The sequence below is a fragment of the Corvus kubaryi genome, unplaced genomic scaffold, assembly GCF_017639235.1.
Source record: "Corvus kubaryi isolate FWS band 111438036 unplaced genomic scaffold, C.kubaryi_AGA036_p1.0 74, whole genome shotgun sequence".
NCBI classification, from domain to species: Eukaryota; Metazoa; Chordata; class Aves; order Passeriformes; family Corvidae; genus Corvus; species Corvus kubaryi.
The window spans coordinates 5590375-5600550 of NW_024582061.1; the positions used below are offsets into that span (position 1 = coordinate 5590375).

Genomic DNA, 10176 nt, shown 5'->3' on the forward strand with positions numbered 1-10176 from the left:
TAAGCTTTTATTACTAGTACTTTTTTTATAGCAAATACTTTTATTTAGTGTGGAGTAGTGTGACCTCCTGCTGATGGTCAGTTCCAGCAGGTGCATGACCAAATCTCCTATGGATAAAGCAGCCCACATTGGGAATGTCACCAGCCAGTGTGTCCCAGAAGCAACATCAACATGTGTCTGTCTGTCCTAGGACATGTAAACATTCTCCCATAGTTGCCAGGTAGTGTCAGAGGAGCTCAGAGGGGTGAGTCAGAAGGAAGGCATTATTTTTTGCAGTCCCATAGCAAACAGCCTGAATTGAAGGAACCTCAGTGTTTAGACTCAAGGAAAATTCTGGTTTCATGGCAATAAACCTTTTTAATAAAGCCTATGTTTGGCATCCTTGCTTCCTAACTGCCTGCAGCATAGCAGTTGCTGAGGTGTACTGAAGGTCTGTAGTGATGTGGGTGTCTCTTCCTCAAGGACAAAAGAGAGGAACTTTTCTAGCCTGTTTCACCCAAGCCACCAACATATTCTGGCAATTTTAACAGACTGATCTCAAACTCCTTTTGTCCTGTGGATTGCTGTTTTCATCCCCAGAACTGCTCCCAAGGCAGCTAAGATAACACCTGGTTTGAATTTCTCATGACAAATCAGAGAGAGGTGACAGGGTTTTTCCTGTTCTGGTGCAAAGCCATGGCCCTGTGAGCAGATTGCTAGGTGACTTCTCCTCAACAAATCCCCTGACTGAACTCTCCCTGCCCTGATGGTGCAGCCCTGGATGTGCAGCCCCAAGACTCGCTCCTCCTGCTTCCCCACTTCTTCATCAGGCACTGAATTCCCAGCTCTCTCCTTGAGCTTCAATAATACCAATAACGTCACTGGCAAAACAGGCAGGAAGATGATACATGCAGAAGCAGTGACAAACACCTAAACATCTGACTTAGGGTTGTTAAAATGTCAGCCCATGGGCATGTGACAAACCCCATGTTCTGGATTTGTTTGCTAGAGGGAGGAACTGGAAATGGTGTCAGCTAATTTTCCTACCCAGGACTGCCAGCACAAAGTGGTCCTTCACAGACTGGCAAAACAATGTATTTTTTCTTAACCCAGAGTGCCAGAATAGCTCTGAGCACGTACTGTACTGCTGTCTGCAGGTCATGTGGGTACATTCTAAAAGGGATTTCCCAGGCGTTGCCAATGTGCAGCCATAGGAGCAGGAGACAAAAATATTTGCACAGAATCTGGGGGCAGGGTTTGCAGCCTGTGCTGTACTATACAGTCCTCCTACTTATAGCTCTGGACTCCCTTGGATATTTCTTGCATTATTACCTCCCCTTGGGTACTTTATTTATGCCTCTACAGACAGACTTTATTCATTTTTTAAATCTTTAGTGTGGACTCTGCATACCAAAGTCTCTTTTGTCAGAAAATCTGTGCTTTGTGGTCTGAATGGTAATTAAACCACAGATGGCATACCTGATCTGCTTGCTGCCATCCATGGCACAGTCCTTGCCTGGTGTCTCTCCTATGTCCCTCGTGACTGGTCACCAGTTTCTCTTGGCGCTGGATCTGTAGTACCTCCAGAGCCAGTATGGGCACATTGGTCTTGGATGAGAGCACAGGGTTAGTCACTCCCAGTAAACAATGTCTAATTGTGTAAATGTTTTCCTTTCCTCTAGGAAAGGACTCTGTATTGTCCGCGCTGGACTGCTGTCTCGCTGCTCTATTTTCTACAATTTCTTATTTTTTTTACAAAAAAAAAAAAAAAAAAAAAAAAAAGCTGCTCTTTCTTCCCGTACTTCTTGTATGGCCCAGCCTCAGCTCAAGTTGCTTAAATGCATACAAATGATGTCATGAGGAGATTAAGGAGCACACCTTGCTGCGTGATCAAAAGCAGCAGTAAAGGACAAACCCTCAGACCTGAAAAGTAGAGTTTGAGATCCCTTTGTTCCAGCCAACGACTGGGAGTGGCCTGTTGGGGAGACGCATCACTGTTCCTGTGAAAACAAGGGAACAACAACAACAGTGGGGCCAGTGGGGTGTTTCTGAAAACCGGTTTTTCTCAAGTACTCCGTGTTTTAGGGAAACCTAAGGGTGGCACTGTTACCAAACAATATCTCTTTAAAAAGGAGCTTGTAGAGCGGTTCGGGGAGGGAAATTGCTTTAAGGAGTTTTAATCCATGAAATGGATAACGGATGACAGGCAAGATCCAGGTGATGCCCATGTGTTAGAAAAACAAATTACAAATTTAGGGACTGATATGCTTCAGTGCTCTTAGACCTGAGAGAGAAATTTGTTTTTGAGAACTGGACACAATGCAGAATTTATAAACCACAAAGACACTTACAGAAACTGAAGGAGAAGCTAACAAAGACAATTAATGAGATTCTCTCTGTCTGGGAAAAAGATAATAAAAAGACTAAAAATGTGGAGTAATTAGCATTAGAAGCAATAAATAAATAACAATAGATGATAGAATACTAATTAATGAAGAGAACTATGTAACTTACAAGCCAATGAACACTTAATTCCTTTGTTTGCTCAAATGTATAAATAGTTAAAGGTTTTGCTAACTGGCATACGTGTTCTGTGGAGCTATCCCCATGTACCCCAACACTGAATAGAAGTATGCTAACTTTCTACCCTGACCAGCTGTTTAAAGAGTTTATTTCCCAGCTTTTGGTGGCAGTTTCTGGTACCCTAGATGGGACAAAGAGGTGGCAACTCCACAGACCAGAGGAATTGTCAGCACTCCAGTGCACACTGAAGTATTTTCAGGGAGATCTTCCCATTCTCTGGTCTGGTGAGCAGAGCACTCTGCCCCTTCTGGGAAAAAGAATACAATATTACTCAAGGTACTTTATTTGAAGGTATTTTCCCTGCACATAAGATGCACTAATAGAAAGCTTACAGTGTGAGGCTCAGAGGTTTTTTAAATGTTCACTGGCTTGGGTTTTGTGAAAAGTTGTAAAAAGTTGTAAAATACTGTAAGAGGTTATAGAAAGCTTGTAAAAGGTTTTAAAAATGCTAAGAGGTTTTTTTTCTAAGATGGTAAATATAGGAGGGGGGCTATCTTCATAGCTCCCAGGAGAAGGGATCCTGAAGGGTTCCCCTTTGTGTTGTGTCCTAAGGAACTGGGAAAGGTCAGGGGTTTGGAAGGGGTGACCCCCGACACAAAAACAACTTGTTGAGTATTGTGATCATTGGTGGCTGATATATAAACTTAATGGTGGTGAAAAGTGGCCTGTTAATGGGACTGAAAATTACAATACCATTTTGCAATTAACGCTGTTTTGTAGAAGGAATGGAACAGACACCCGCCGTATGCTGATATAATTTTTTCTTTTGAGGAGTAATCCTGATTAGTGGAAGGAATATATGGATGTGCCTAGAGATCCGATGGTGTTAGCATTAGAACAGAAGGGATGAGAAACCACTCAAAAGATGCTGCTCTGGCTGCAGTCTAGGCTCCATCCCCAGTGCCAAGCATGTGGCTGCGGGCTCCTGTGGCACATCGAGCTGGGCAAGTTTGTCCTGAGGCTGAGGGACTGGTGCAGCTCAGCACTGGGGCTGCTCGGGGAATGTCATGTGGGAAGGCTTTACCTCAGAACTGGACTTCTGCTTTAGGATATTTACTGTCTCACTAGGACGAAGGAGTTCAGGTCAGGAAGGAAAAGAGGCTGTCTGTCCAGTCCTGAGCCCCTTTCTAAGAGGGAGCTGAGCCTGGCTGCAGGAAAGACTTTCAGAATTGAAAGATGCTTTTATGACTGCTCCTGCTCTGGGACTACTGAGCTTTCCAAGCAGAATTGCTGCCCTGTGGAGCAGAGTGACCATCACGTGTTAAATGCCAGCACAGCTCCGGATTCGCAGGCAGGAGGAGCTGGATGTTCTCCCTGGAAACCACTGTGAAGACTTCCAGGGAGTTTCTGGGCTTGACAGTACTTGACACATGTTCAGCAGACTCAAATGTCTCTGCTTGCTTCAGGCTTTTACTGTGGAGTGAACAAGAGCCTTCCAGGAAATGTTCTACAGCTTGGTGAAGTCAGGCCTGAACAGCACTTCAGAGAGCAGCTGATAAAACAGGTCACTCCAACAGGTGTTCCATAAACAGTTGTTGTTGTTGTTGTTGTTGTTGTTATTATTATTATTATTATTTCTTCAAGGCCGGGTTGGATGGGGCTCTGGGCAGCCTGGTCTAGTGTAAGGTGTCCCTGCCCATGGCAGGGAGGTTTGGACTCAATGACCTTGAAGGTCCTCTCCAACCTAAACCATTCTACAATTCTAAGATTGAAGAAAGGTGTAATAGCAGAAGGGACATAAACTTGTGTGTCACTTCTTTACTTATTGCATTCCAGTTTATCACTTGCTAATGATACAGTTAATAATGACTAGACAATTTAGGAAGATATTTGTGGCCTCAAAATCAAGACCCTCATTAAATTCCTTTAGATACAAAATTCCTGTGGCTGGGCAAGGCCTGGGGCATCATCAGAGATGATGGTTGTTTGTGGAAGGATGGCTGCAAGAAAGAGGACATAAAACTTAAAGCTCAGCAGCTAACCACAAGAATGAGCAACGTCAACATGACCGCGAGCCTGCCTGCTAGACAAAGATAGGATCTTGTGGTCAAGCTAGACAAGGATGTGAGTTACAGCCCTAACCACAGCTGAGCAGAGCTAAGAAAATGTAACTTTTAAGAATTATCCAATCAACTAAGGACAACTATGATTAGCTAATAAAGCCAGCTATAAATGTAATTGCAGAATCACTAATAAACGAAGCTTGCTTAACAATCATATTGATTGTCCTCATCTTCCCTCGTCCTCCGCAGTTGTTCAATTTAGTTTTATTCTATCCCTGAAACTATCTTATCAATCTTCTCTAAAATTTTCTGTGGTTGTAATCTCATCATCAGTTAGGTTCCTAAACATGTTTGGGACCTTGTCCTTGTTGGACCTTGTCCAACATTGTCCTTGGTCTTATCTACAAAATAACTGTATTTTCTGTATTTCACAGGAAAGAAGACCAGCATATTAACTAAAGTGGGAATTTGGGTACTTCAGCAGGAAGGGCCAATGCACACATTTCAAAAAGGTGTGACCTGTGCATTCATATCAACATGAACATATACATGCCATTCATTCATGGCTGAATGAATCATCATGTGATATTTAACGTTGTTCTGCTCTAATGTTTTCAGATGCTGAGTCCAAGGTAGAGACAACACTGATGTAATTTGACACTCACCTTCTCCTGATTGCCTAGTCCAAGATTTTACAGATGGGCCATACCTATGTTCATCCAGTTTCATTAATATTTCTGGATAGTCCAACATATTTGTATTGACCAGGAGGGACTCACAAATTATTCTATCTGAGAAATGGCTTGCATGTTTTAAATGGTCTTACTTACAATTGATCTGGTTTTAACAGCAACATTAGGAATTAATAAATGATACTATATGAAAGCATTGAAAATATGATTGAGCTTTATTTCAGAGGTAGTGTTCTTGCTCCTTCCCTTGTTTGACCTGTGCATATATAATATTTTTTAATTCAACTATAAGAGCTTGTGACTACTATTTCAGAATTGCTATATATCCTATTCAGAACCAAATACATTCTCTGTATCCCGCAGGGCATTTAGGGCAGACTGTCTGTATGTATGCTGTCTTTTGTTTACATGCAGATGATTTACTTTTATTTTATTTTATTTTTTTTTAATTTACTATAAATGGTTGGCACTTTCCAGAAGTTTGGTGTTATTATTGGGTCGTAATAGACCTTTGCAAACGTCTTTCTTTTTTTTTTTCTTCTGTTTTGAAGATCTCTTTGCCATCCCGAGGAAACTTAGGCTTAAGGCAAGAGGAATGAGACTGCATCTGCAGTCACCCTGTAGATCACTAACCTACAAAATGGCTCAGCACCTTGATCCTGCTGCCTGCTTATTTCTGCAAAGTGTGATTCTAGTGTTGTGTGAATGTAATAAATGGGCTTGGAGAATGCAAATTATCTCAAGGAGATGTCAGAGCCATTAGACTCTGCTAGATCTGAAAATATTTGGAATTTCAGTTACTTTTTTCCCCCTCTTTTCTCAATTGACTAAGGAAGTTAATCTGAAATTCTTAAAACCCTGCCCAGCTGAATTACTCTCTGCATGTAGCTATCCTGTACTGTTTGCTGTTAGTAAAACCAGACATTAGTGTCCTGGCAGGGCTGGCTGGGCATCCTTGCCCTCGGCAGATGCCTGCAGCTTTTCCTCCGGCACCGGATCCAGGTCTGGCACCTTCTGCCCTGCCTTGGCAACTGTGAACCTGCTCATGTGCAGAGCTTCTTCATACACTGGAGGGGTGTCTGATGTGGACAGGGGAGGCGTTCCCTGGGCAGTGTTGTGGGAGTGTGCCACTGCTAATATCCTCCTGGCAGCAGGTCCAAACACCGAGTGGAGAGCTGGAAGAGAGGAGACCAAAGCTGTTTGCCTCATCCTGAAAGTATCATGTGATTAGAGGATATCCACAGGGTTTTCTTTTCCCACAGCCAGGATGATTTCCTTTTCCTGCCCCTTCAGTCTTCCCTAAAAGGAGTGGATGTGAAATCCTGCTAGCAACATCCCACAATTACACTCTCCTGAAATGCCACTGAAATGCCTGAAATGCCACTCCTGTAGCTGCCCTTATTCCACCCAAACATGTCTCACAGCTGAGCACCTTAGTTTGTAGCATGTACAGAGGTCGCTTTCCCTCCATCCTGCCATGAACTTCCCTCTGTCAGCCTTGGGGTGTCACCAGCTGGGCTTTACAGTGCAGCCCCCACACTTCACAGGCTGTTGAAGTCCCCAGGATCTGGCAAGGCCAACTCACAAGTGATGGTGCTCTGGAGGGTGCTGTCGTGGTCAAACGCAATGACGGTGACCTCGTAGGGCTGGGGGCCCGACTCGTCCCCTCTCTGATGGCAGTGGAAGCAGCACCTCACGCAGACAGAGACCAGGCCACACAGGAGCAGGAGCCCCCCGATCACCAGCACCAGCCTGGAGCGGGAGGGGACACAGGACAGAAAGATTTTGTTTGTAGGACACCTCTTAATGTCTCTGACTGCTTACAGCATGGTTAACCTCAAAACTAAACAAAGTCACCTGGGGCCTTGCCCAGCTGAGTTTGGACAGTCTCCAGGGATGCAGATCCCTTGTCCACTCCAGGCACCTGTTCAAGTGCTGCACCATCCTCAGGGGAAGCATTTTTTCTCATGTCTAATCAGAATTTTCCTGTCTGCAGCTTGGTCACCCACCTTATGTGCTTCTACTGAGCACCTCTGAGAAGTCTCTGTCTTTATGCTCTCTCAAGATCCCCCTTAGGTAGTGGAAAACTATAATTACCTTGTCCCCTTAGCTTCCTCCAGTCTCAAGAAACCTGGTTCTCTTTATTGGCTCTCCAGGGGACTGGCTTCAGGTCCTCAACATCTATTTTGTACTAGGGGACCAAAACTAGGTATTCCAGACATCTTGTCATGAGTGATGAGCAGAGAGGAAAAATTGGATCTCGCAATCTTCTAGCATACCCTTATTAATTCAGCCTTCTAGATGTTCAACAGCTACCATCCATTTTGATCTCATCCTGGTGGGAATGATTAAGAAATCGGACAGAACTTACTTTAAAAATCAGTCTTTTCAAAGGCATATTGTGCCATGAATGCTTTATTAATATTGTTCATATGACTAAACATGTGGAATAAAAAAGGAGGCTGGTAGGTCAGCTTTTGTTGATGAGACAGCTGAGGGGTTGCCTTGCTCTTGTAGAGCTTTACAGAATTCCAGGGAAAAGGAGGGGGTGGCATCACTCTTGAGCAAGTCACATTTAATCCCACCCTTTGGTACTGGAATTGTCTAGAGATGCAGATATTTAGAATAAACATGTTATCTTACCAGATATACCACAAACGGTCCCATTCTGTACCTGAACAGCTGAAGAGAAGAGGGTACAAGAAATAGTTACCCACAGAATACCAAATAAATGGGAAGATCCCTGTGGTACCCTCCTGCATCTCCCCTCATGCTCCTCACTTATTGTGCAGATTCCAAACGGCACAATGACGAGAAACTCGTTGTGCTTTGTGGAGGACACAGTTGTCCAACCTCATCAATATCCCTGTTAGGTGAATTTCCCTTCTGTTGGCTTTATCTCTTTATTGTTTTCCTGATATTTATTCTTGCCCAATTCCAAGTGCAAATGTTAGAGGTCTGTGTTCACGTTTGTTTTTTTCTTTTTTGTCAGTATACCATTTCAGTTATTCTTACAAGTGACATCACTGATAGTAATATTCACCAAAGCAGTATATTTCAAACCATTTATTCAAGGAAATTTTGTTTCTAAATTCATAATACCAATTAATTGAAATTACACCAGAAAGCTCTTAACTATTGCAGTAATGCAAATAGGCAGCAGGAGCAGTACCACATGATTGGTATGTTGATCAATAAAAATAGTAATTAATACACTTCACATTCAAAGTAATGCTGATTTTGCATGTGTTGCTAATACAATTAAATAAGCTTTTCTGGAAAATGTCAACCATCAGGTCATAACACCCATGTCCAGTATTGCCTTTGGTGTTCATTGTCTCTCAAAAGAAGAACAAGACTGGCAAATACTTACAGTTCAGGGTTGAGGCAGCCTTCCTCACCTCTCACCTGGGGGAACTAGAAGGGGAAAGCCAGAAAACACACAGGTAGAGTGAATTGAATCTTTGTCATATGCATCTTTTTTATCTTTTGTGTTATGAGTCTGGATCTCCTATGGTAAAGACTTGCTGTTATCTATCTTCCGTTTTTTTCATCATATATTCTGCTGTAGATTTGAAGTTACTCACCTACCAACAGCATTGTTTCATATATTAACTCCCTGTAGTCACTAAAATCCTATTTAGTACTGTTCTTACCTTCATCCTCACCACAACTTTCCCTTTCTCCACCATAAGCCATTTAGATACTTCTCCACTCTCAAATATTAAGAATATTTAAATACCCTGCTTCACATTATACCCTCTCTGGCTTGAAAACTGCTCTGTCCCTCCAGCGCTCCTACCCTTGTCATTCCTTTTCCTTGGGTACCCTGACGTCTGAGTTACCATCCCTGGAATACCGGCAAATATTATCTTGTCCGTGTGTGCCTCTTATGTGGCCAGTTCTTTCTAATATCAGGGAAATTATTATTGCTAATGGCCCTTCATCTTTCCAAGGTAACTCCAATCTGAGCAGAGACCCATAAAGAGCAATGTCAAAGATGACTTACCCATAAGAAACTCCCTACGACAAAGCAGAGCATGTCGTTGTTACGCATCCCTGTTAGGTGGTTCTGTGGCCTCTTGGTGTCTCAAGCTGCTCGGAGTCTTCTTGTCCTTTCTATTTTCAGTTCATCCTCACCAGTCCAGTGGCCAGGAGAAGGAGCAGCTTCTATGCTGTATGTTGAATCCAATCTCTTCCTCCTACTCTACCTCTTTCTGCCCTTCAGGTTTTTGCTTTTCCTCTTCCCCTTTTTGTCACTGGCAATTCCTCATTGTTTCTGCCTGTCTCTTTTTGTTATTCTATTGGCCTGGTTCTCTTCCCCTTTTGAAGGGATTTCTAAAGCCTTCCAGTCAGATCAGGAGAACAGCAGTGGCTACAGGTTCTTACTTTAGATGTTTAACTAGTTCAGTGAAGGGCATCATGAGATCTCTGCAGGCCTGACCCTTCCCTTCTGTGAGCAGAAAGGGTCTCAGAGTTTGTTCATTCCCAATTATTTCTCTCCCCGCCTCTACCCTGAGGGGAGTGGGTTGAAGGTCATGTTACTGACCTGTTTAAATGGAGTTCAGATTCCTCTCCATCCTCCAGTACCTTTTCTGCCCCTGCACTCACATTGTCCTACCTCTGACGATCCAATCTACTGACTTAGAAGTGAAAGATTTTGCCATATAATAACTATATCCAGCATTTTATATATATATATGTATGTATATATGTGCAGGTATATGTGTGTATGTAGATATAAACGTGTATACATATGCAACATATATGTATGCATATATATATATGTGTATATATATATACTCATATGCAGCAACTCTTGTACCTCCTGTTTTAAGGATCTGCCATTATCCCTCTTACCTGGCTGATGCCTTAGGTTTTAACTTTTATGGTTTTCAAATTCTGCTTAGTGTGTAACT

At 42.8% G+C, this 10176-nt stretch overlaps 1 protein-coding gene across 1 annotated transcript; it reads right to left on the bottom strand.

The window, feature by feature from the left end:
* Positions 1–5453: 5453 nt before the first annotated feature.
* On the bottom strand, positions 5454–9879 carry TMEM52B (transmembrane protein 52B). The gene is made up of 5 exons (XM_042050788.1): positions 9267–9879; positions 8631–8674; positions 7901–7939; positions 6843–7009; positions 5454–6432 (listed from the first exon to the last, which is right to left on the bottom strand). Exons 1-5 carry the CDS (start codon positions 9312–9314, stop codon positions 6182–6184), a joined length of 549 nt encoding a protein of 182 aa, XP_041906722.1. The 5' UTR covers positions 9315–9879; the 3' UTR covers positions 5454–6181.
* Positions 9880–10176: the final 297 nt, after the last annotated feature.

What these genes read in the sequence shown, in the direction of transcription:
- TMEM52B (XM_042050788.1), bottom strand. Translation starts at nt 9,314, where the DNA reads ATGCGTAACAACGACATGCTCTGCTTTGTCGTAGGGAGTTTCTTATGG. An exon ending in GGCTGCCTCAACCCTGAACT is followed by an intron (nt 7,940 to 8,630) that starts GTAAGTATTTGC and finishes TCTTCTCTTCAG; the next exon opens with CTGTTCAGGTACAGAATGGG. An exon ending in CCTCCAGAGCACCATCACTT is followed by an intron (nt 6,433 to 6,842) that starts GTGAGTTGGCCT and finishes CCTCTCTTCCAG; the next exon opens with CTCTCCACTCGGTGTTTGGA.